Source organism: Pan troglodytes, chromosome 1 (genome assembly GCF_028858775.2).
Source record: "Pan troglodytes isolate AG18354 chromosome 1, NHGRI_mPanTro3-v2.0_pri, whole genome shotgun sequence".
NCBI lineage: Eukaryota > Metazoa > Chordata > Mammalia > Primates > Hominidae > Pan > Pan troglodytes.
In genome coordinates this window covers 85,904,942-85,931,825 of record NC_072398.2, presented here as the reverse complement: position 1 = coordinate 85,931,825, position 26,884 = coordinate 85,904,942, and the positions used below count along the sequence as shown (strand labels likewise).

The 26,884-nt window shown below is 38.0% G+C and overlaps 1 protein-coding gene and 1 long non-coding RNA gene across 2 annotated transcripts in view; one reads left to right on the top strand and one right to left on the bottom strand.

The window, feature by feature from the left end:
- RGS5 (regulator of G protein signaling 5) overlaps nucleotides 1-17,214 on the bottom strand; it is a 61,174-nt gene extending 43,960 nt beyond the window's left edge. Inside the window, exon 1 of the mRNA XM_001174440.5 lies at nucleotides 16,898-17,214. Coding sequence (XP_001174440.1) covers nucleotides 16,898-16,941 — 44 coding nt within the window. The 5' untranslated portion in view covers nucleotides 16,942-17,214. The remainder of the gene's footprint in view (nucleotides 1-16,897) is intronic.
- The window catches only part of LOC104003526 (uncharacterized), a 54,142-nt gene that overhangs the window by 24,680 nt on the left and 2,578 nt on the right, over nucleotides 1-26,884 (top strand). Inside the window, exon 3 of the long non-coding RNA XR_676149.4 lies at nucleotides 23,116-23,259. This is a non-coding gene — a long non-coding RNA (uncharacterized LOC104003526). The remainder of the gene's footprint in view (nucleotides 1-23,115; nucleotides 23,260-26,884) is intronic.

Genomic DNA, 26,884 nt, shown 5'->3' with positions numbered 1-26,884 from the left:
GGTAATGATAAAGGTATAATTCAACCTGGTCTCATGTCAGCATATGGGCTTTTAATTATTATCATGCAATATCACCTCTCAGTTGCTCAGTTATTCTAACTGGCAGTTATATGCATCTGGCAAATAGAAATAGAGAAAAAAAAGGTCTTTTTTTTTTTGATATAGAGTCTTGCTCTGTCACCCAGGCTGGAGTGCAGCGGTGCAATCTTGGCTCATTGCAACCTCTACCTCCAGGTTCAAGCAATTCCCCTGCCTCAGCCTCCTGAGTAGCTGGGATTACAGGTGCCCACCACCACGCCTGGCTAATTTTTGTATTTTTAGTAGAGACGGGGTTTCACCATGTTGGTCAGGCTGGTCTCGAACTCCTTACCTCGTGATCTGCCCACCTCGGCCTCCCAAAGTGCTGGTATTACAGGCATGAGCCACTGCGCCCAGCCCCATTTCTTTTTAAAGATTGCAGTGTAGTAACCAAAACTGTGTGAAAGATGTGCTAATGGAAGAATAAATATCTTAAAAGCAAAGACAGGTCCTAGCTACGCGGGAGGCTGAGGCAGGAGAATGGCGTGAACCTGGGAGGCAGAGCTTGCAGTGAGCCGAGATCACACCACTGCACTCCAGCCTGGGCGACAGAGCGAGACTCTGTCTCAAAAAAAAAAAAAAAGAAAAAGAAAAGAAAAAAAGCAAAGACAGACAAAATTATGAATATATGACCAAAATTCTTAAGTAAAAGTTCATCCGATAAAATAAAATGAAGATGAAATGTAAATCCAGAGGCCTTGCATAAGCTCAAACTCACAACTATGTGACCTTAGACAAGTCCCCAAAACAATTTGGACCTCTTTTCTCATCTATACAAGAAGGAATTGGTCCATTACCCTGAATCAATTCTCAGTCTGTGATTCTAAGCTGGTCATATTAGAGAAAGGGGAAAAAAATCACATCCCATATGTGGAGCAGAATCTATCAATTGAATTCAATAGACTTTTATTACATGCCTCTGAGTGATCAAAATTGTGCTAGGCACTCATTCCTAGTCTGTCATAATTGTCAACTGGCTTTGTTATTCTTTTCTTTTTCATGTTCTCGAGCCAGTATCCATTTAATAAAATGTTTTCCATAAGTAGCTAATGGCAGTTACGTATCCCTTTCCCTCAGCTGCACTCCAGCCATCTGCACTCACATTTCAGCATAATTACAAACATCAGGGCCCAATCTGGACCAGGAAGGGAGATAAAAGCTGAGCTATACTTAGTGGATCCAGAAGATAACAGATTAGAGGGAAATTTTAAAAAATAAAATAAAAGTTATTTTAACCCTCAGATTAGAATTTGAGAAAACCTTATTTGCATTTTTCTCAATCTTGCCAGCTAAATGAGAATGGCTATGGCCCCCTAGTCACCTATAGTATGTGTGGTGTTATGATATACATTGGTTTTCGTCCACAGTTCCTGGTTCATAACTCCCTTAGCCTTTGTTACAGTCTTTTGTGATAATGGGTGTGTTAGGCCTCAGGAAACAGAATCTCTTTCCAGCCTTCCTTTCACCTATCACAGGCAGGACTCTAATCTTCTCCCACCTTTGTGATTGTGGGTCTTAAGACACTCCCCTGACAGGTCCCGCCTCATACCCTGGCAGAAGAAACGCTTCCATAAAAACCCAAGAGAAGTGGGTTCAGGGAGCTTCCGGATAGCTGGACACCTGGAGGTTCCCAGAGGATGGTGTACCAGGTAGGGCATAGGAACTCCGCACCCCCTCCCCCATGCCTCACCCTAGTGTCTCTTCCTCTGTATCCTTTCCAATATCCTTTATAATAAACCAGTAAATGTTAAGTGTTTCCCTGAGTTCTGTGAGCCACTCCCGCAAATTAACTGAACCCAAAGAGGGGTCCTGGGAACCTTAACTTGAAGCCAGTTTGTCAGAAGTTCCGGAGGTGCAAACTTACCACTGGTAGGGGGGGTGGTCTTGTGGGACTGAGCCCTCAACCTGTGGGATTTAATGCTATCTCTGCATAGATAGTGCCGGAATTGAACTGGAGGACTCTCAGCTGGTGTCCACTGCTTGGTGTGTGGGAGTTTTTTCCAGAAGTTGCAGAAGTCTTCTTGATGATTGTTGTGGTGGTGTGAGAGCAGACGGAAAATACGGCTTGAGGAGAGTTTTTCCGACATAGTATGAAACTGCAGCTGCACTGCACTCAGTTACTAAAAGCCAGAGTTATCAATGGAGTTTAGAAATGATGGTAGATCTGACTCCTGAGGAGCTAGTTCATTGGATATGTAAGGAAATACAAACTAAGATGAGGCACTTACAAACTAAGATGAGGCATGCTAAGCATACAATCCCATGGTCATTGTTATCTTTAATAGCTAAATTCAAAGTGCTGGGTTAGACCTCAGTGTTGGACCAAGTGCAGGCATAAGTTTGTCTGAGCTTTAGCCACTATCCTGAAAGGCACCCACAAAAGGAAAAATTACGCAGAACAACAGAACTACCTGTGAGTCCTCTGGTCACCCAAAAGATAGTCAACAGGGAGAGGGCACAACCCAGGAACTACTGAAACCAGGGCATATAGTGTGAAGGAGTTCCTTCATTTTATAGATTGGTATCATCAGCTTCCTGAAGAACCTTTACTAAAATGGATTTGGGGTGGATTCTGGACCCACAGCTCAAAATGAGATAATCACAGATGGTAAAACAGGATCCAGAGACACAGGAGGTTATTCCTGAGGGAAGAGGCAACCTGGCGAACTAGAAAAAAGTTACTGTGGCTGGGCGTAGTGGCTCACGCCTGTAATCCCAGCACTTTGGGAGGCCGAGCCAGGCAGATCATGAGGTCAAGAGATCAAGACCATCCTGGCCAACATGGTGAAACCCCGTCTCTACTAAAAATACAAAAATTAGCTGGGCATGGTGACACAAGCCTGTAGTCCCAGTTAGTTGGGAGGCTGTGGCAGGAGAATCGCTTAAACCCAGGAGACAGAGGTTGCAGTGAGCCAAGATTGCACTACTGCATACCAGCCTGGCAACAGAGCGAGACTCCATCTCAAAAAAAAAAAAAAAAAAAAAAAAAAAGCTACTGTAAGGTTGTAAGGTCTGTCTATCCCAAGAAATGAACTGTTCCTTTCCCCACATAAATGCCATGTAGAACAGCCCAGATGAAGCAGCTGTTCTGCTTAGAGTGCAGGCCACGTGGGACTGTCTTGTGATAATCAGGTTATTCACTCACTGAATATGCCTGTGTTCCCAGGACATGGTAAATGCTGTGGGTAAGAAAGCACCATTTGCATGGGCACTCCATATAATCTTACCGTGGCAAAATTAAATGACAATCTGGGAAGTTTTATTGAATTTGCTATCTTGGCTTCCCCTCATGGGTTGTACATATGCTAATAAAAACGATAAGAGTAGTTAACAAGAGGATGGCAAAGGGCAGAAGGAAGAGTCAAGGAACTCTTCCCAACAAGGTAAAAATGTTCAAAAACTTATTAAGGCATTAGGTGATTCAATGGAGCAAAACAAACAGAAGAATAAAGAGACGTAAAATGGTACTCATGCAAGCACGATAAAATCTTTAGAGGGTTATTAAGAAGAAGTGCGATGAATAAAGCAAACATTGATGGGGTTAAAACAAGGGTCTTAATACAACACTGTCAAAGTTGGTGTGGGTCAAAGTGATCTCTGGTGATTAAAGGGCCCTAACCAAGTCCTTCCATCTACCCCAGTTTGGAGAAGGTTAAAAAGCCAGAAGACTAAGATTACAAGGAGAAATATGACCTGCAATTGCTTGGAGCAAAAGTTAGACCACTCAATTGAGATAAAGATTAATAAAGGGGTCAGGGTCTCTGGGCTTGACCCCCTTGTGGGAACCCAAAGCCTTTTGCTATGAGTGGGTAAATGGTCAGAGAGTAGAGAAGAAAAGTTTCCAGAGCTCCTAGAAACAGGAGTCTCATGCACCGTGGTACCAAAACCCACTGGTAAAGTCCTCACTTAGGCTACAATGAAATTGAGAGAACAGAAAAATTTGAGATTTGATAGAATTTGAAATTTGATAGAATTATGAAAATATTTGAATTTGATAGAATTATGAAAGTTGGAATGTTTAAGCAGGCTCTGTGTGAAGTGGTTATATTATGGGGATCAACATTGTATCTGACTGGGGAGTATTTCCCCTACCTAGTATTGTAACACAGAAGACATGTAAATCTGCTCTCCAAATAATGCTAATTGAACACACTAAATTAGAACCAATAAGATTGCTCAAGCCCAAGCAATATAGAGTAGAGGCTGAATGCACATATTCTTTGTTTGAAAGCCCTATACAGAGCTTAGACTGAGGCTTATAGCAAAAGCCTGTGAGTGCCTCCCTGTGACAACTATGAGGATTTTGGACTAGAGAATTTCCATTTGAGGGTCAATTATTAGCTTGCTATTGGACATTAATTTAAATACCTCTATAACTGAAGAACATAAAATAATCTTGAAACCTGAAATACCCATGGTGTCTTGGTGATATCAGAGAAACACTCTAATGGGGATGGCAGTGCCTGGAAAAGTTCCACAGTAAAATGAACAGGATCTTACACAGGATCATACTACCTGGAGAATGCAAGGAGAAGATACCAGCAGGGAGCCCCTTTTCCCTTAGGACTGACTGTGGAACTGTGTGAGGAGCTGCCAAACTAATAATTTAGACAATACCCTATAAACAGTGCTCGACTGACTAACAGAGTTACTTGGTTTGTGGACAGTAGTTCCAAGGTGTATGGACAGCACCCTGTTGGAAGGCTGTCACTCCTATCAAAGAAGATAAAAACAGGTGAGCCCAGTGGGCTGAATTGCATGTTGTTTTCCTAGCAATGATGAAGAATTTAACAGTGATGAAAGCCCCTGTGTTTCAGTTTTTACTGACTCATGGGCAGTGGCCAATTGCCTGGCTATATGGTCAGTGGAAGCCTAGCCCATTAAAGGGATACCCACATGGGGCACAGCTCTATGGAAATGACTATGGGAATTCAAGGGGTTCGTTAAAGTAGGACATGCTGATGGCCATCAGAAGTCCCTTTCAGGTTTGAAAGGTGATTGGATCAATACATATATATATATCCCTGTGTGCTCTCCTGTGGCGGCCACCTGGGTCCATGAAATGAGTGGATATGGGAGTACTACAGCAAGGCAGAGATGGACTAAATCTGGACATACTCTTCTTGCACACTCTGAAAAACAAAATGCCAGTAAGAACTGTCCTGTTTGTCAGCAAAAGAGACAGAGACTGCCGATGGCTATGTGGCAGATTCTTGGGAGGGAAGGGCAGGAGCATAGCTGGCAAGTAAGACTGACGCCAGTAGCCTTGGAGGGCTACAAATGGGTCTTGACAGGAATAGCCACTGACCCTAGAGTGCGTTTTGCTTATGAAGTGTCAGATGCAAATGCTCAAAATGCTATAAAAAAAAGATAGTGCAGCAATTTGGGTAGCCAACCATCATTTATTCAGACCAAGGAACACACAGTATAGCCTGTAATGTCCAACAATGAGCAGATAGATATCCTCTTCAGAGTAACAGTTTAATGGAGAAGTGAAACAAGTAACTGAAACATTGGTTGTCTAAAATGGGAGCAGTGAAGGTGTGAAGGGCTGGCTTACTGCCTTCATGAGTGCATTTCTTATTATGCCATAGTCTAACCCCCGGTCTCTGGCCATAAACTCTTGGCACAAAGTTGCTAAAACTCTTCTAATTTCCTGAGTGATAACAGTGCTAGGAGCACCTTTTGTTCTAATACTTGGTTTCTGACCCTGGTTCTTTACACAGAGCTCCTAAATCCCTTGGAAATTCCTGGGTAAGAGGACCATGTTTTGCTCTAATGAGGCAACTCTTGGTGGCTTCCGGGATAAGGGTTGGTCACTAGAAAAACCAAACTATGATTAGAAGCTTGGAGCTTTCAACAAAGCTTCCTCTGGGGAGAAAAGAGGGGCTGAAGATTGAGTTAATCATCAAATATACTAAGTAATGAAGCCCCCATAAAAATCTCTAAAATGCAGGGTTCAGAGAGCTTCTGGGTTGGTGAACAAGAATGCATCAAGGGGCTAGGAGGGTGGTGTGCCCGAAGAAGTCACAGAGGCTCTGTGCCCCTTCCCATATACCTTGCTCTATGTACTTCCTCAATTGGTTGTTCAACTGTATCCTTTGCAACTGTATCTTTTGCAATAGCCTTTACGATAAATCAGTAAAAGTAAAAATGTTTTCCCGTGTCTTATGAGACATTATATAAATTATTGAAGCTAAAGAAGGGATTACAGGAAACCCAATTTATAGCTGAACTTACAACTGGCATCTGAAGTGGGGGGCAGTCTTGTGGGGCTGAGCCCTTAACCTGTGGGATATGACGTTAACTCCAAGTAGATAGTGTCAGAGTTGAATTGAATTGTAGAACACACCCTTGGTGCCTACAAAATGTTGGAGAATTTCTTGGTGGGGAAATCCCACACATTGGGTGTCAGAAGTGAAGTGTTGTGTGAGGAGAGAGAAAAAGTTTGTTTTTCCCACTTAGTATAAAATCCAAACTATGGAGATAGAAAATACCTATTTGCCTAAGGTGGAAAAAATTCCCATCAATCTACTTTCATCTTTGTGAAAGAAAAATGTTTCTTCCTACCAGGCCCAGCTACACTTTCAGTTTGTGTGCACAAATCTCTGATTTCAACAAACAATCCATCTTTTATCCAAGTCATAAACAATATTGAGGGTACATGTGTGTAAGTGTGTGTGCCTGCACATGCATGTGTGTGTTCAAATGACATCTTGTTTTGCACTTCGGTGATTCAGAAGCAAGATTTAAGACTCTGAAACTTTGTCATCCAGAAAGCATCAGACCACCAGATCCTCTGGGAAAGTCTTCAGTGTGACCTGCACTGTTGACCTTGTCCCAAATACACAGGTTATGTGGTCTCACACTCCCATTCACTGGATATCTCCCATAAACTATCACTTAAAATAACTTGCCAAAATACAGGAAGCTATTTTTTAATGGAACATCTTGATTCTTTCTAAACTTCCTGAATCCCATAGACAAGTGCCTCATCAAGAAACAGATGTTCGGCACAAGAAAATATCAAAAAGTGGAAGCTTGACCAAAACAGCTCCACATACTTCTCTAATAATAACAAACACTTGCAAAGGAGAGCACTTCACATTTTTACAAGTACTTTATTTCGTGTTGCTTTTCTTCTTCTGACTCTAATATGATAGTTCCAATGTCTTTCTAGAATGTAGAGTTTTAAGTCTCTAAATGATCTGTCCAGATGGGCTAGGTGCTGTTTTGAGCAGTGCCTGGGGAAACAGTTAGGAAGGAAAACATGGAGAATATAGAATAAAGGTCTTAGCCTCATTTACTATTCATGAAACCAACATGGTCATCAAGTATCTACTGTCCAAAGTATTCAAAAACTGCTTGGCCAATTCCTTTAAACACTGAAATATTTTCTTTTTGAAGGAGAAAAAAAAATCAGGTTAAGTTATTCTACCTAGGCATGGCAACTGAATGGAATACCTTGCAAATAAATACTCTGTTTGGACTTTTCAGGAGCTCTATGGTCAGGGTAAAAAAGCCTAAAAACGCACATGGATTAGCTGTGTTGATAATGCATGCATCCTATAATTAGGTTGATCACACCTACAGATTTTCCAGGAAAGACCCAATTTATAATGCCTAGTCTGGAGGCAAACTATATGTTCCTAATCTGGTTGGAATTTGCAGTTGCTGAGCATATACACGCCTGACATGGATTTATGCAGTCAGCAGTCTTCATAGCACTTCCAAGAATTGTCAGTACTCCATGATCTACCCAGATGGCAGATGAAAATTGGTTAATTATGTAAAGACCTGGAAACCCTGACATACCCTTCTCATCCCATCCTCAAGGATGAAAACTTTTCCACTGTTAAGGCAAACGACAAGTTTACCTCTAAGCAGCATTCAGAAGGGCAGGAGTGGGCCACCCTTTCCCACTGGAGAAAATGTAGTGTAGTATAAATGTAGTCAGTGGTGCCACACCCCCAAAGTCACATGCGTCTGTGTTTACTTTTTTATCTTGCCCTCAGTGACATTATACACTTGAAGAGGAAAAAATGAAGTTAACTGTAAATAAAGTGCAAGCATCATACACTGTTAGATTCAGATTCTAATTCATCCTCAAATTGTACAAGAAACCGAGACCACCCGTTTTCTTCATAGAATTCACCAAAATAAAACAGAATCACTTTCCACTGCATATTAATATATACTTTTCACAAATTGGGAGTATATTCTGAACTTATCACAAGTCTTTTAAAGAAATATGGGGTTCTTAATTGAGTCCACTGAGATTTTTAAACATTATGGGAAGAAAATTGCACATATGTAATTGATTGCTTCTTTTAAGCTACATTCAGAAGTTTGTTTCCCAGGCCTTCCTATATGACTTAGATGAGAAAAGAAATTATAATAAAAATGGAATATTTTCTCAAAATACATGGTGTCCCAATTCAGAATAAGAAGGTGTTGGAGCCAGAAGGAGTACAACAGACCATATAATTGATCACGTCCTATTACAAATGTAATAGTGATACTTGGAGAGGGGAACTGGCACATGACTTATCCTCCACTAGGTAGTAGAAGCCAGTGTTACAGCTCAGGTGCCTGTATTCCCTATCTAGTACCTTTCCCACATGTTACATAGCCTCTTATACTTGTGTCTAAAAAGACTGTGTTTTACAAATAAATTGCAAAGAAAGAATAAACAGGAAGCCTATTGACTGAGAGAGATATAAGATTAAGAAATCTCAGTGTGTGAACATTTTTGGATCCTAATACAAACAATCCAATTGAGAAAAGAGCATTGAAAATATTTCGATTCTTACCAGATATTCAATGAATTATAGAATTATTGTTAATTTTTAAGTATGATCATGGTTTTTAATGAGCTTTATCATTTTGTAAAGACTTGATATGTTTTGTAAGAAGAAATATATGTTGATAATTAAAAAGTCAAAAAACAATAGATGTTGGCATGGATGTGGTAAAAAGGGAACACTTTTATACTGCTGGTGGGAATATAAATTAGTACAACCTCTATGGAAAACAGTATAGGGATTCCTTAAAGAACTAAAAGTAGAACTACCATTTGATCCAGCAATCCCAATCCAGTGTCTACCCAAAGGAAAAGAAGTCATTATATGAAGACATATGCACACTCATGTTTATAGCAGCACAATTTGCAGTTGCAAATATATAGAACTAATCTACGTGCCCATCGACCAGTGAGTGAGTGGATAAAGACAATGTGGTATACATATACCATGTTGTATATAAGAATGGAATAATGTCTTTTGCAGCAACTTGGATGGAGCTGGAGGCTATCATTCTAAGTGAAGTAACTCAGGAATGGAAAACCACATATTGCATGTTCTCACTTATAAGTGGGAGCTAAGCTATGAGGATGCAAAGGAATAAGAGTGATATAATGGACTGTGGGGAATCAGGGGGCAAGGGTGAAAGGGGGATGAGGTATAAAAGACTGCCTATAGGCTACAGTGTGCAGTGCTTGGGTGAAGGGTGCCCTGAAATTTCAGAAATCACCACTAAAGAACTTATTCATGTAACCAAACATCAACTGTACCCCAAAAACTACTGAAACAAAAGTAACAATAATAATTAAAAATATATACATGTTGAAAAAATTATGGATAAAGTATTTTTTAAACACTGTACCATTTTTAAAATGTATCTTTATTATTTTTTTAAAAGATGAGGTTATGATGAGGAAGGATAAAAAGGAGTAAGTTTTATCAAAGGCCTTAGCACATAATTGACTGACTTAAATTATGTTTCCTTCACTGCCTACAAAGGGGAAAAGAGAGATAAAAGGAAAATAATTGTTTAATAGGGGTGCTTCTACTAAAAACTAGTCACCTTAAATATAATATTTCATTTATTTCTTTTAGCACTTCTGAGAAAATGAAGTTCAGAGAGGTTTGGTGACTTCCCAAAGTTCACACAGTAAGGAAGAAATAGAGGAAGTTATGAACACTGTTCTTTCTACCCCGCCACACTGCAGTTCAAGCGCTGGTCTTGAGGCAGGGGAGAGACTGTGAGCTCACATCCTTCCTTACTGTGAACATTTTCTTTCCTATTCCTGAATCCTGTAATCTTAAGAGTAACTTCCTCCGATCGTTAGAAACAATCAGGCTTTCACTGTCTTTATCCTCTGGGTGACTCAGCCTTCAAAGTAGTGCAGATGCAATGTTATCTGAGAACTGATTAGAACTTTAAGGGAGGAAAGAGATAGGAAACTGTTATCTTCTGGCCTCCAGACATATTCTGGTTCCTGTTACTAATGACTGATCCTGACTGAATTAATTAAAATTTAGCCCCTTTGCTCTCTGGCCAGCAGTACAGACAAAAACCATTAACAATGGCTCCAGAGACATAAATAAACTCTCTCCCTAGATATCATCTATCCCGTAATATTGTGTAGTCCTTGCTAGAGAAGGAGAAACAAATTAGATAACCTTTCAGGGATGTTTCAAAATGTAAGATTCTGGGATCTAAAAGTGTTATGAATTGATATCTGGTGATTCAGCATAACCCAGACTAAATGAAAGAAAGAATAGAAAGGGGCAACTAGCTGGAATACAGAATGCAATTCACTAAAGAAGCTTCAACAGTAACTGCATGAGGAACAGCCCAGGCAGTACAACTTCCTAGAGCTCACCTAAGGGATACCATCATTGCAGCCAAAAGAAGACTCACCTCTTTAACAAGGCTTTCCTCATTATAGAAATGCAGACAGTCTCCTTCACTTTTCTTTTTCTCCTAATCCCCACTCCCCTTCTCCCATAGCAGGCACCTCTCTTTATTTAGCAACACACACTCTTTTTCCGATTGTGGCCTAAAATGTCAACACTGATACTGTTCTTGGTCTCCCCAATACCCAAGGAAAGCAGAGAAAACACCAAGCTGTCCTAGAAGTGCTCTTGTCTCTATTTGCTGTAAATTCATTCACGTATTCCTTCAACAAAATGTTTATTTGGTGTCTACTATACCAAATACAGTCTATCCTTTTAGTAATAAAATCATTTAGGTGAAGGGGAGGACTATCTTTCCCCTGAATAAATCTCTTCCATCCTCAGAGTTGGGAACAGATGAGCACTGGAGAAGTTCCCAGAGAACCATATGCAGGACTTGCTGCCCAGGAGGTTAACTGTGGTTAGAAACTCAGCGGTTTCCCTCCTTGCTGGCCTCTGAGAGATAATACAGGTTGTACATAGATGTCACAACATCAGCCAAATTGGCTGTGCTCTCCCATCTCTGGGTCTCTGCACACACAGGCCTGTCCCCTTCACCTAGATGGCCTTCCTTCTCTCTCCTCTTCCTGTCTAGACCTGGCTAACTCCTCTGTCCTCTTAGACTTTGTTCAAGCATCATCCATATAACCTTGTAAATTCTTCCCTGCCCACTAAAAGCTCTAGGGGCCCCGCCTACCACCCCAACTTCTGTGCTTCTTGGCACTTTATGGATATATTCCTTCGTAGTGGATTGCAACACTGAGCATTAATTTTTTCTTATTTATCTCCCTAACCGGGCTTAAATTTCCATGGGAGCAGGGCATGGGTCTTTCATCCATATGCCTAAGGCAAGTACACAGGTTTGAAAGGCAATCTAGAGAAATCACTGATATTGTTTCATCAGTAGGAATCAAAATAAATGTTTTTCTTAGTGATCCCCCTCCAAATTTTATTAAATAGTTCATTCACTTTCTTAACATTCTAAAGTTTCACTACAATGCTTTCAATGACATCTCTAGAATATCAGGTATAGTAAGCTTGAAATTCATACTTATTCTCAGCAAGCATGATCCTAAACCCAACCAGAAGCTCTGCTAGGACCTCTCTCAGGTTTCTTTGATGGTCCTCAATTCATTCCAATTGAGCTATCAGTTGTTCAAGCTAATTGCCAGTCTTTAATTCACTTGGTGCTTGCCTTTTCTCTACAATTAGCCCAAGGATGTGCTTATGCCTTTGAATTTATTAATCCTGAAAACCCAGGAACCTTGACTCACTCTAGTGCTTTTAAAGGTTTAACAACCTCAGAAGATTAGTTCATTAGTATTCCTGCTTATTAGCTGCCTTTCTATTCTAAATTGTCCACACTTGACCCACATAAATCAGAGAACATGGGGAAAAAAATGATTGTTTTGTAAAATAATAATACATTTTAAAAACAAAAATTTTAAAAACAAAAATTTAAAATAAATTTAAAAATAATAAATGTTTGAAAATTACCTTTCCCATTTACTTCCTATGGCTTCTGAAATTCCTAGCATTGACACACCCTTGAGATGGCCAAAAGCCCCTGTGTGAACTGTGGATTAAACACATTATACCCTTAGCCCTTTTCAGTCTGAAACAGAAATCAGATCTATGCCAGTCACCCAGAGTAGCAAATGGCTTGTAGCTCTTTAAAATACTAATAGCTGCACTGGTTCCTTTATATTATGATGATATTTAGATTTTTGAGACTATTGCTCATTAAAATTTTAAGGAGGCCTCATATACTTTTATATATTTAAAGAGACAAATAATCCAAACTTTTGGGCAATGAATAACCATAAGCACACAGTTTTAAGCCTAAAAATCAAAGTTGTCATCATAACATAAAGCAACCAGTCCAATTATTAGTATTATCAGTTTTTTAAAATAATCCTCTTTTTTCAGAGCTGGGGTCTCACTCTGTCACCCAGGCTGGAGTGCAATAGTAGCAATCATAGCTCACTATAGCCTCAGACTTCCGGGCTCAAGCAGTCCTCTCACCTCAGCTCCTGAATAGCTGGCACTACAGGTGCTATCCACTGTGCCTGGCTAATATTTGTGGTGTTTTTATTTATTTATTTTTGTTGTTGTTGTTTGTTTGTTTGTTTTTAGAGACAGGGTCTCCCTGTGTTGCCCGGGCTGCCCTTAAACTCCTGGCCTCAAGTGATCCTCCCACCTTGGCCTCCCAAAGTGCTGGGATTACAGGCAGCAGTAATGTGCCTGGCCAATAGTAACACTTTTTGTTTCATAATACATTCATCTTTTCCCAAAGAGCAATATTTACTTTAAAATTTAAACTTGTTTAGAGAAATTCAACAGACTCTGAAAATAAAATAAATTTTCAAAAGAAGCCTAAAATTCAAACTTGAAAATCATGGGTAAAAATAAGGTATTAAATTGACACGACTCTTTTCTTTTTCATTGACAGTATAAGATTCTCACCCATATAGTACAGGTTTCAATATGCCAGAGGGTAGAAACTGTGTGCTTACGGTTATTCATTGCCCAAATGTTTGAATTATTTGCCTCTTTAAACATATAAAAGTATGCGAGGCCTACTTAAAATTTCAATAAGCAATAGTCTTAAAAATCTAAATAAATAAAGAATAGTTTATACAAATATATCAAAGTTGACTTTGGCTGAAAGCTTCCCTGGACATTCAGAAAGGAATATTTTCTAGGATTAGATTTCTCCTTACATGTCATGGAAAAGTTAATCTTTGTTAATTGTTGAAATTTTCTTACTTTATGCGGCAGGTTTTTGGATATCCTTACCCATTATATATATTCCACCCTTTAATCTTATGGAAAAAAACTTCTCTTTTTGTTGTTAAAAAAAAGTTTATTTTATATTCTTTGCTAATAAAGAGTTGCTGTCAAAAACAATTCCCCTTACAGGAAGCAAATTATTCTTATAATTGCTTTCTTATAAATCAGCATTAGAATCACTGAGCAGGTTGCTTCTGCCATGGCCCAGTGGTTTTAGCACAGGGCTGGGTCCTTGATTATTTTTCATTATTTGATTCTTCATTCCTCCCAAACTTTATTTTTATTTTAAATTAATTAATTAATTGATTTTTAGAGACAGGCTCTTGCTCTGTTACCCAGGTTGGGGTACAGTGGTGCAATATGACTCACTGCAGCCTCAAACTCCTGTCCTCAAGGGATCTTCCTGCCTTAGCCTCCCAAAGTGTAAGGATTATAGGCATGAATGACCATGCCCCACCTGCTGTCAAACTTTTATAGAAAAATAGGAAAATATTCCTTTAATCACATCTCTTAGTAGTCATTGAGACTAAGTGTACCTCACTTTGTTTACATTAGGTTAGAACTCGAAAACATGTTAGAGAACAATGAATCCAACTTTTACCTATTAAATTAGCAAATAGAGTCCTGGGGAAGTGAAATAATTTGCTCAGGGACACAAATTCAGATAATGACAAAATTGAGTCTGCATCTTACTCCTTAACTAGTACTCTTTCCACTCTGATAAATAATGATATGCTATTCAGATTTTTGTAAAGTGAATTATATTTCTAATGCCATATGGAAGTCAGAACTGAACTCTTCAGCAGAGCTTTTCATTTAAAGCAGATTTTTCATAATGTGTATTTGTTGCCCTAATTTATTTTATATGAATTTTTAAATATTTTTATCTAAGCATTGAAGCATATCCATGTTCCTTTTGTGGTTTGGAGAGAAGAAATGCAAAGACAGGAGCCTGTGTGGGGGAGGAAGGTGGGAGTCAGATAATAGAGCCATGGAAGGCAGGTTTGGAAGCATTTATTCAAGTGTCATTTTCCCCTTAGAATAGACAGTGTTAGACCCTTTCCATGGGTAAGTACTAACAGCTTCACAGCTCCACAATTCCATTTCTCCAAAACATTCTTCTCAGGCAGCATGGTAATTAGAAATTACAATGACCCTATTTACGATGAGAACAGATTATGAAACCATATGTAATAGCTCACAATAATTGCATATTCTACCACATCCCAATAAATAAAAGACTCAGTCAACCTATGGGGAAAATAAGCTCACTCCTTTACCACTCACCACTCTTCAATATTCTACATGAACATTAGTTATATCCTGGTGCATAAGAATTTACTGTGCATCAAAAAATAAAGTGATCCAATATTAATGTTGCTAGTGAATCAGATATAATACAATAATAGGAATCATTGAAAGAAATGTTCCATCCATATATCTCAGTGAATATTATGCATACTTATGAGAAAACATAGAGCAAAATAATTAACATGGCAAATTTTCAACAGAAATTTTATTGATTTCTCACCAAATGCCAAGCAATGTGTCATAGAATCACAAAATGCTTGGCAAACTGATGTTACAATCATTCTAAAGTCAATTGTTTGCCAATTAATAAGATAAGATTTATTCACTACATAAGAGTACACAATTTCAAACAATAAGTAGGCTAAAAGCATCCATTAAAGTCAAGTTGCAATTCTCATAGTTGCAAAAATGGCAAAGGAAATAATTATACATTGTCCCATATTCAAGGAGTTTTCTGTGCGTTTCTGGAAAGGCACAGAAAACTCTCCCTATTTCTTAGGCTTTCTATATACTAGGTAAGAGGAAAGAACAGGCTAATAGCAATAAATAGTATCCACCTTTAAAACCTATCCTCTTCCCCAGGGTTGGTACAATAGACAATATTGATCCCTTATTTACAATCTAACTTCTGCAACTTAACAGCTACAAGTTTCTTTTATGTAAATTTAAAAAACAATAATAATATTCTATGCTTTTATTTAATTATCAATATGTAAGTATGCACAAGGTCATTAGGTAAACTATATTTCTTACTATGGATCATAATAAAAAAAAGTTTGAAAGCCATAATTCAGAGAGTAAGTCTCCCTGGAGGTTTCATATTCAGTTACTAGATAGTATTGTTGGGAGAAAAAATTATATGCTACAATGTTATGTCCTTAAAAATTATTTTTAGGTTATTTCTAGAGTGGAAGGCATCAAAAAGAAGACCTGAACTTGTAAGAGACAGAAGTCATAGATGGCCCTTTAAACAATAAAATCTTCCGAGACAAACACTGCTAATGCTTTTAGGGCTGAACATCTGTGCAAGGATCTTCTTTATTTACTTTAAATAACGAGGGATCAAACCCAATTTAATCAAATCCATTCTCAATAAAAGGAGAAACATCCCTACTTCTCTCCATCAGAGAGGATGGTTGGGTTAAGTTTTCTAACAAGTAAGATATTTGTTCTTCTATTTGCTTAGCCTAGATACCTAGGATTCTCTCCAGAATATTGTCCAGCCTACGGACAACCAGGGAGCCTCAAAGATTTTGATGCATTTATCTGAAAAAGAATGCTAGCTAATAAATAACCCCTGTGTCCCAAGGGCTTTTTCTCTGTCTAGCCATCCAGTTACTTCTATCTAATGAGGTCAGAGAACAAAGAACAATGGGAAATTTCCTCTTCCTCACTGCAAACTTGCCTCCCTCTCCCAGTCCCTGTACATTAATAAAAATTAACATTTATACAGTCTACTAGGTGCCAGACATGGTTCTGAGTGCTTCATACATATTAATTCATTCAGTCCTCATAACCAGCCTGTGAGGTAGAGAACTCTCGGTATCTCCATTTTACAGATAAGGAAACTGAGCTACATAGAGGTTAAATAAATTGCCCAAATAGTACTTACACAAATAGTAAGTAGTAGAGCCAGGGTTCTAATCTAGACAGTTTAATGTTGGAATCTATGTCCTTAACCATACAGTTTTAACTCTAAATAAGGACTTATAGAATAGGCATCTCCTTGAAGGAAATGATGTTCTGGATATTAAATGATGTATGAAATACTCTATATTGTATTAATCTCCTAGCTTGGATCTTTCAAAATCTCTATATTGTTTACAGAGAAGAGATAATACCCAATCTACAGTCAAGCACCTGTTTCACCTCAGCTTAGCCATAAACTACAATACCTCTGTTACCCCTGGGCAGCCTCCCTTGAGTAAAGATTCTCCATATCTGCATCTCTTAAACAAAAATAACTTGGTTCTCACCTTTCCAGGCATGAGTGGGGCAAAGCTGCAAGTCCTTTGCACATTTTGGCAGGTGGCTTAGCTCCTCCACTTTAAGTACAACTTCTTAACAGCAGAGCCAGTCTTTGAAAACTTCAAAACTGTCTGGGATGCCTTTCCTCCTGAGGTATATATAGAAGCTCTTTCCCAGCCCTCTGTTGCTCTTCCAGCCAATCCAGAGCCTTAGAGGAAACTGCAGGCTGGAGAGCAGCAGCAGTGGGCCCTGAGGTGGAGGAGGGAATCCTTTCTCTGCTACAGGCACTACTGTGGCATAAGGCTTTCATCTGCTCTTATCACAACACTCTCTTGCTAACCGGCCAGGGCAGGGTTAGGCCCTAAACTGTGCACAGGTTATTGGTTGTTTGAACTCCTAATCTCAGGCCAATCACAAGGAAGATGTGAGCTTCCTGTGAAGCAAAGTGTCTTGGACCACTTCAGATCGGTCAAAGTCATAGATTCTTAGGACTGTAAGGGCTCCTGGAGATCGTTTAGCCCACTTTGTTTCACAGTGAAGGAAACTGAAATCTAGGGAATTCAAGGAATGTGTTATGTGAATACTTACCAAGTGCCAGGCACTCAGCTGGATGCTAGGAATTCAGAGAAGAAAGAGAAAGCTCCCTGCCCTCAAGACCCCAAAACACATTATAAGTAAGTGATGGAGGCCGGGCTGGGATGTTGTGAGCCTTCAGGAAGCACCAGGCAAGGTTTTCTGGAGCTGAGAGACAAGATTACTGTTTACATAAATCAAAACAAATATGAACAATTACTATATATTCTTTATGAATCCATATGTCTGTGAAGGTACTAAAAAAGTGATCTAGGAGACCAAACACCAAAATCTTAGTAGGGATTGAGTATAATGATATTATCTCTGAACTCTGTTAATTCTGTCAGTGGTCTTCTGATTATTCTTTGCTTGGATGACTAATGCTTTGTAATTCTTTGTACCTCCCCACCATAGCCATCCTTGCCTAGGCTTGTCTTTCCTTCTCCTTCAAACTTTTCCTGCTTCCTATCACTCAAGGAATATTTACCAAAATTTACCTGAATTGTGTCTTATCTTGTCGGGGCCCAAGGTGCTGATAAGTTAATCTGTAAATGTAAATGCCTAAAAGGTAGGCATGAGTCCAAGCTTTAAAAAAAGTGGCACTGAATAATCCGTAAGAAAAGCTCTGAATTTGGAATTGAACAGTACTCTCATGATTTTCTCTGTTATCTGAAATTAGTTGTTTTAAATGACTCCCTCTTTATATACCCTTTTTAGGCAATGGTTGATCAACCCCTGTTACTGGCTTATAAAGTCAATGCAATGCGGGCTCTCTTTTGGTTCCATATGAACTTTGAAGTAGTTTTTTCCAATTCTGTGAAGAAAGTCATTGGTAGCTTGATGGGGATGGCATTGAATCTGTAAATTACCTTGGGCAGTATGGCCATTTTCACGATATTGATTCTTCCTACCCATGAGCAAGGAATGTTCTTCCATTTGTTTGTATCCTCTTTTATTTCCTTGAGCAGTGGTTTGTAGTTCTCCTTGAAGAGGTGCTTCACATCCCTTGTAAGTTGGATTCCTAGGTATTTTATTCTCTTTGAAGCAATTGTGAATGGGAGTTCACTCATGATTTGGCTCTCTGTTTGTCTGTTGTTGGTGTATAAGAATGCTTGTGATTTTTGTACATTGATTTTGTATCCTGAGACTTTGCTGAAGTTGTTTATCAGCTTAAGGAGATTTTGGGCTGAGACAATGGGGTTTTCTAGATAAACAATCATGTCGTCTGCAAACAGGGACAATTTGACTTCCTCTTTTCCTAATTGAATACCCTTTATTTCCTTCTCCTGCCTGATTGCCCTGGCCAGAACTTCCAACACTATGTTGAATAGGAGCGGTGAGAGAGGGCATCCCTGTCTTGTGCCAGTTTTCAAAGGGAATGCTTCCAGTTTTTGCCCATTCAGTATGATATTGGCTGTGGGTTTGTCATAGATAGCTCTTATTATTTTGAAATATGTCCCATCAATACCTAATTTATTGAGAGTTTTTAGCATGAAGGGTTGTTGAATTTTGTCAAAGGCTTTTTCTGCATCTATTGAGATAATCATGTGGTTTTTGTCTTTGGCTCTGTTTATATAGTCAATCCTAAGCCAAAAGAACAAAGCTGGAGGCATCACACTACCTGACTTCAAACTATACTACAAGGCTACAGTAACCAAAACAGCATGGTACTGGTACCAAAACAGAAATATAGATCAATGGAACAGAACAGAGCCCTCAGAAATAACGCCACTTACCTACAACTATCTGATCTTTGACAAACCTGAGAAAAACAAGCAATGGGGAAAGGATTCCCTATTTAATAAATGGTGCTGGCAAAACTGGCTAGCCATATGTAGAAAGCTGAAACTGGATCCCTTCCTTACACCTTATACAAAAATCAATTCAAGATGGATTAAAGATTTAAACGTTAGACCTAAAACCATAAAAACCCTAGAAGAAAACCTAGGCATTACCATTCAGGACATAGGCGTGGGCAAGGACTTCATGTCCAAAACACCAAAAGCAATGGCAACAAAAGCCAAAATTGACAAATGGGATCTAATTAAACTAAAGAGCTTCTGCACAGCAAAAGAAACTACCATCAGAGTGAATAGGCAACCTACAACATGGGAGAAAATTTTTGCAACCTACTCATCTGACAAAGGGCTAATATCCAGAATCTACAGTGAACTCAAACAAATTTACAAGAAAAAAACGAACAACCCCATCAAAAAGTGGGCGAAGGACATGAACAGGCACTTCTCAAAAGAAGACATTTATGCAGCCAAAAAACACATGAAAAAATGCTCATCATCACTGGCCATCAGAGAAATGCAAATCAAAACCACTATGAGATATCATCTCACACCAGTTAGAATGGCAATCATTCAAAAGTCAGGAAACAACAGGTGCTGGAGAGGATGTGGAGAAATAGGAACACTTTTACACTGTTGGTGGGACTGTAAACTAGTTCAACCATTGTGGAAGTCAGTGTGGCGATTCCTCAGGGATCTAGAACTAGAAATACCATTTGACCCAGCCATCCCATTACTGGGTATATACCCAAAGGACTATAAATCATGCTGCTATAAAGACACATGCACACGTATGTTTATTGCGGCATTATTCACAATAGCAAAGACTTGGAACCAACCCAAATGTCCAACAATGATGGACTGGATTAAGAAAATGTGGCACATATACACCATGGAATACTATGCAGCCATAAAAAATGATGAGTTCATATCCTTTGTAGGGACATGGATGAAATTGGAAACCATCATTCTCAGTAAACTATTGCAAGAACAAAAACCCAAACACCGCATATTCTCACTCATAGGTGGAAATTGAACAATGAGATCACATGGACACAGGAAGGGGAATATCATACTCTGGGGACTGTGGTGGGGAGGGGGGAGGGGGGAGGGATAGCATTGGGAGATATACCTAATGCTAGATGACGAGTTAGTGGGTGCAGCGCACCAGCATGGCACATGTATACATATGTAACTAACCTGCACAATGTGCACATGTACCCTAAAACTTAAAGTATAATAAAAAATAAAAAAAAGAAAAAAAAAAAAGAAAGTCAATGCAGTGCATTATGACCTGATGTTTTTAATGAAATAAATAGAATAGACAAATATCCAAGTGCATTGGATGTAAAAAGTATTGTTTTCTGAAATTTTGACTTTAATTATCAATATGTAAGTGTGCACAGGGTCATCAGGTAAACTATATTTCTTACTATGGATCATAATCAAAAAAGTTTGAAAGCTGTGGCTCTAAACCACACACACACACACACACACACACACACACACACACACACACACACACACATGTTTTTGAGACAGAGTCTAGCTCTGTTACCCAGACCAGAGACTGGAGTGAAGTGGCATGATTATAGCTCACTGCATCATCAAACTCCTGGGCACAAGCGAACCTCCCACCTTAGCCTCCTAAGTAACTGGGACTAAAGACTCTTGCTACCATGCCTAGCTAGTTTTTAAATTTTTTGAATAGACAGGGTCTAGTTTTGTTGTCCAGGCTGGTCTTGAACTCTTTGCTTCAAGCAATCCTCCTGCCTCAGCCTTCCAAACACTAAGCACAATGTCAGGCACATAGACATCTGTAAATACTGAATGAGTTAAACAAACTGTCCAAGTTCCGCCATCTACTGACTGAGTAAACATCAGCAAATCAATTAATTATCATTTTTGAGACATGTGGACACTGTTGTTGATTAAATCTAATAAAGGGAATATAAAACAAGTAGAAGAGACTCCTTGGGACAAGAGTCTAAATCATTATTTGATACCAAGAGGCCTTGAGGAGATAATAATATGAAAAGAAAAACCCCAAGTTTAACATAGAGCAATGGAGGGTGATGTCTTGGCGAGGGCTAAAAATCAAAGCATGTTTCTGACTGTCCCAAAGGAGTTCATGTGATGGACTATTCAAGAATAAAAATTATCTCAATTTACTAAAAGATGGACTAGAACCCAAAATGTAAAATTCAATAGAAATAATGTTAAATCCAACACTTATTTGTTTTTAAAACTTTGTAAGGATGGGATAGCCAGAAAGTATGTAAAAGAGTGTGCTCTAGAGGCAGAAAGTAAAATAGTGATTGCTAGAGGTTAGAAATGGGAGAAATGGAGGAGTTCCTATTCAATAAAGTTTCAATAGGTATAAAGTTTCAGTTATGCAAAATGAAAAATTTCTAGGGATCTGCTGTACAACATTGTGCCCATAGTTAGCTATACTGTACTGTACACTTAAAAATCTGTGAAGAGAAAAGTTTGTGTTATGTGTTTTTTAACCACAGTAAAAAAAAAAAAAAGGAGAGAGCCTACTATGTAAAATAAATTTGAAGTCTGAAAAATAAATTGAACTATTTTAAAATCTCCTTTCCCTCCTGAGAATCCCTCAGAAATGACAGTAAATATATGAAAAAGGTATAAATCTGTAATAGCAAAGAAAAAGAGAAACAAGCCATCATATTCTGAGTGATTTCAACCACATCTTCATGGAATGTGAAGAGAGGTGAGTAGGAGTGGTACCTAATGAAACAGGGGAGGGAATTCAGAGGGGTGCTTCAAAGAGATATCCATCTGCCCTGGAGGATGCCACAGCGGTTTGGGCTCCAAAGCACTAGATATTACAGTTCTACAGAAGGAAGGAGTTAGCTGTGCAAGTGGAAGCAGTGAGAGACATTGAACATTTTCATCAGATGAAAAGGATCTCCTGCCCACACAACTGCTCTGATTCATCTCTAATTCATTTCCTTAAATCATGTGTAAGTGTCTTTATTTTAACTATTATTAGCAATATATTTATTGAGATGCATTTTATCACTTCCAATTTGGGGACCTCTTGGACTATGTGATCCATGGTGAACAGACGTCTATTCACTAATCTCCCTACTCACAGTAAGAGTCTCACCCTAAAGCCAGCTAGGAGCACATGGAGTAAACAGAGGCAAGGTCTTCACCTTCATGTTGCTTGATTTCTGTCTTTCTGCTAAATGTTTTAAACCATAAGCAAGCTCAATTTATAATTCTACCACTCAGAAATATATACTGTCAATAGGTTGTGATATTGCTTCCATGCCTTTTTTTATTTAAAGAAATAAAGAGGCAATGGATAAAACTAAAGTCCCTGGACTTTATATTAAATATAGTCCTGCTGAACCTGCTGGCACCTTGATCTTGAACTTCCCAGCTTCCAGGGCTGTGAGAAATCAATTTCCATTGCTTATAAAGTACCCAGTCTCAGGTGTTTTGTTATAACAGCACAAACTAAGACAATATGGATTCATTAAAAGTATATAGTTTATGTTGCTTTTTGATTTTTTTAATGAAAAAAAGAGGACTCTCATGTCCATTATTTTTCCCCTTTCATCACACTTAGTACCTGTTAAGATTTTCGTGTATGGTCTTCCAGGTCATTTTTTAATGTCCTCATATACATATCTACTATGATCTGAACGTTTCCCTCAAAATTCATGTGTTAAAACTTAATAATCACCAATGTGTTAATATTAAGAGGTGGGGCCTTTAGGAGGTGATTAAGCCATGAGGTCAAAGCTCTCATGGATGAGATTAGAGCCCTTATAAATGGGCTTGAGGGAGGGGGTTCATTTTCTTCTGCTTTTCTGCCATGTTAGGAGACAGCAACAAGGCACCATCTTGGAGAAGCAGAGAGCAGCTCTCATCAGACACCGAACCTGCTGGCACCTTGATCTTGAACTTCCCAGCTTGCAAAACTGCAAGAAATAAATTTCTTTTGTTTATAAAGCACCCAGTCTCAGGTATTTTGTTATAGCAGCACAAACTAAGACAATATGAATTCATAAAAAGTATATAGTAATTATTGGTATGTGTTTTGATTTATATAAATATAATCTGCATCTTTTGTTATTTAAGATTATGATTTTTTGTTTTTGTTTTTAGATTATAATGATAACTAACACTACTGAATAATTTCTATGTATTAATCACTTTTTAAAACACGTCATATATTTACACATTTAATTCTCACAACAAAAGCATGAGATAAGTGGTATAATTTTTGCTATTTCAAAGAGAAAACCCTCTGATCATATAAATGGAAATGAAATAGTTCAGGATTAAAAAGCATCGGTACTAACATAGGAAGTGTAAAGTCTATACCTCCAGTTTATGCTTTTTAATTGCTGGAAAGAATTATATCATATGCAAATATAATTGAATTTCTTTATAGACCCATTGTTAAATATTTAGGTCATTTCTAATTGTTTGCTTCTGGCAAAAGTACTTAAATTAATATTCCTATATATGCCCCCGGAGCAGTTTATCTATAATGTAGTTCATAAAGTGGGACAGCTGAGAGGTGTAACAGTACAAAATTATCACACAGTCAGACCAATTTAGACTCCTAACAGAAATAAATGAGAGCCTCATTTTCCCAAATATGAAACACTTGCCAGGTTTTAATTTTTTCCAGTGACAGGCAAAAAATACCAAGTCATTTTCATTTGTGCCTTTCTAATTACTAGGGAATTTGAGCTTCTATTCATATACACATTGGCCACTGTAATTTTTCTTCCATTAGTTGTATATTCCCATTTTTTAAACAACTTTACTATCTGGCTTTTTAATATTGGTGTGCAAGAATTCTTTATAAAAATAATGAAACTAAAAATGGGAGAAAGAAGAAAAGTAGAATTAGATCATTGATTGTTGCAGAAGCAGTTAAAGGATACCAATAAAATTGGATAAACCAGATAACAGGTTAAATAAGAAAACAGGAGATGAAAGACACTAAGAAAACTATATGTACAAAGGTAACAATTAGAACAGAAATATAAATCTTCCTACATACCAAAAAAAAAGAAAGATTAAAAAACAAAGAAAAAACAGTTCATAGAGAGTGACATATAGAAAAATCATAAAAGACACATAATTATTCAATATTGTGTGACAGAATTTTGAGACCAAACATATAAGTTATATCAATAAATGTAAATGTGCATAAATTTTCCATTAAAAGAGAAGTTTTAGTTAGGCTTACAAATAAAACCCAGCCTGGTTAACAAAGTGAGACCCCATCTCTACAAAAACAATTTTTAAGAAAGATAGCCAGGCAACACGGTGAAACCCCGTCTCTACTAAAAATACAAAAAATTAGCCGGGCATGGTGGCGGGCGCCTGTAGTTCCAGCTACTCCGGAGGCTGAGGAAGGAGAATGACGTGGACCCCGGGGAGGCGGAGCTTGCAGTGAGCCGGAGCTTGCAGTGAGCCGAGATCGCGCCACTGCACTCCAGCCTGAGCGACAGAGCGAGACTCCGTCTCAAAAAAAAAAAAAAAAAAAAAAAAAAAAAAAGGAAAAGAAAAAAAAAAGAAAAGAAAGTTAGCCAGGCATGCAGTAGGCTGAGGCAGGAGGATTACTTGAGCCCAGGAGTTCAAGGCTGTAGTGAGCTATGATAGTGTACACTCCAACCCTGGGCAACAGAACAAGACTCCATCTCCATTAAAAAAAAAAAAAAAAAAAGTCAGAAGTAAGACCTAACTATATTCTGTATACAAAGGACATACCTAAAACAAAGTTATTTAGAAAGATTAAAAATAAATAAATGGACAAGGGTATAATTGACATAAACAACAAGAAAGCAAGAGAAGTAAACCTGACAGACAATAAATCCAAGTCAAAATGTATTGAATATAACAAAGGTAAATACTTTTTAAGGCTTAAAAGCCACAACTTAAAATGGAAATATTAAATATAAATATTTTTGCACAAAGTAACACAGCAACTACCTTTCTAGTACATAGAAACATGCTAATAATCAGAGACTGGCATGCCTCATTCTTAGTACAAGAAAGAAGACAAAAAATAAGTATTATGGTCAAACACACACACATACACACACACTCACACGTACTTCTTATGGATATATATCAAACTCTACACCCTGCTAATAGAGAATCTAACTTCTTCTCAAATACCTATGAAATATTCACAGAAAATTAGGATATAACAATTCAAAAAGAAAATTAGTTAAGTCCAATTAAGTAGAAATATTACAAAAAATGTTCTATGATTGCAGTGAATTAAAACTAGATGTGATTAACAAAACCAAAAAGGCCCTTCCTCCTGGAAATTCAAAAACTTTCTATTAAATAACTGAGCGAAAAGAAGAAATACAAATTGAAATTACAGAGTATCTTACACTGAATTTCCACGTGTACTTAAGTCTATTTCTGAACTATTCTTTTCCACCAGTATATTTGTCCTTTCGATTACCAGTAGAATACTGTTTTAATTATGCGAGATTGGTAGTGTTTAATGTCTAGATATTCATGTATGTCCATTCTTTTCAAGTTGAACCTTAGTATCAAGTCTTTTATTCCCTACAAAAGCTTGTTGAAATTTTTATTAGGATTGTGTTAAATTTATAAATGAATTTAGGGAGAACTGACATCTTTATAGCATGAAGTCATCCTATCCCAAGACAGGAATATCTTACCATTTGTTTGAGTCTACTTGTGTATCTGCCAAGAGTGTTTTATGATTTTCCTTTTGTTGGTTTTATACGTTTTTTGCTAAGTTTATCCCTAAGTATTTAATCTTCTTTGCTTCTATTATAAATGGGATTTTCTCTACCATTATGTCCTCTAATTAATTTCTTATTAAGTGTATATTTTGATACCTCACTGAATTATATTATTGTTCAAGTTAGTTTTATTGTCAATTTTCTAGGGTATTTGAGGCTTGCTGTCATAGCTTCTGCAAAAAAGAGATAGTTTTCTTTTTCTTTACCAAATTTTATGCCTCTAAGTGATTTTCTTTATGTTACCTAATATCTATAGTACAATATTGAGAAGGGCATATTTTTGCATTATTCCTGATATTAGTGGACATTTTCTAGAGTTTCCTTAATAAGTATGATATTGGTTTTAAGATTACAACTGTAATTTTCTTTTTCTGTATGTCTTTATTCTTTTTTTTTTCTGGGACAGGGTCTGGCTCTATCAGCCAGGCTGGAGTGCAGTGGTGCAATCTCAGCTCACTATAACCTCTGCTTGTTAGGCTCAAGTCATCCTCTCACCTCAACTTCCCAAGTTCCTAGGACTACAGATATGCACCACCACGCCCAACTAATTTTCTTTTTTTTTCGTATTTTTTGGGGTACAGACAGGGTTTCTCCATGTTGCCCATGCTGGTCTCGAGCTCCTGGGCTCAAGCAATCCGCTTGCCTTGTCCTCCCAAAATGCTGGGCTTACAGGCACAAGCCACCCACCATGCCAGGCTGTATGTCTTTATTCTTATTAAAGAATTATCAATTATTTCTGAATTAAACATTTTAATGACTATACATTTTACTTCTAAGATTTCTATTTGATTCTTTTCAATAACTGTTCTTGTTCTAGTTTTATGGATATAATGGCCTGGCT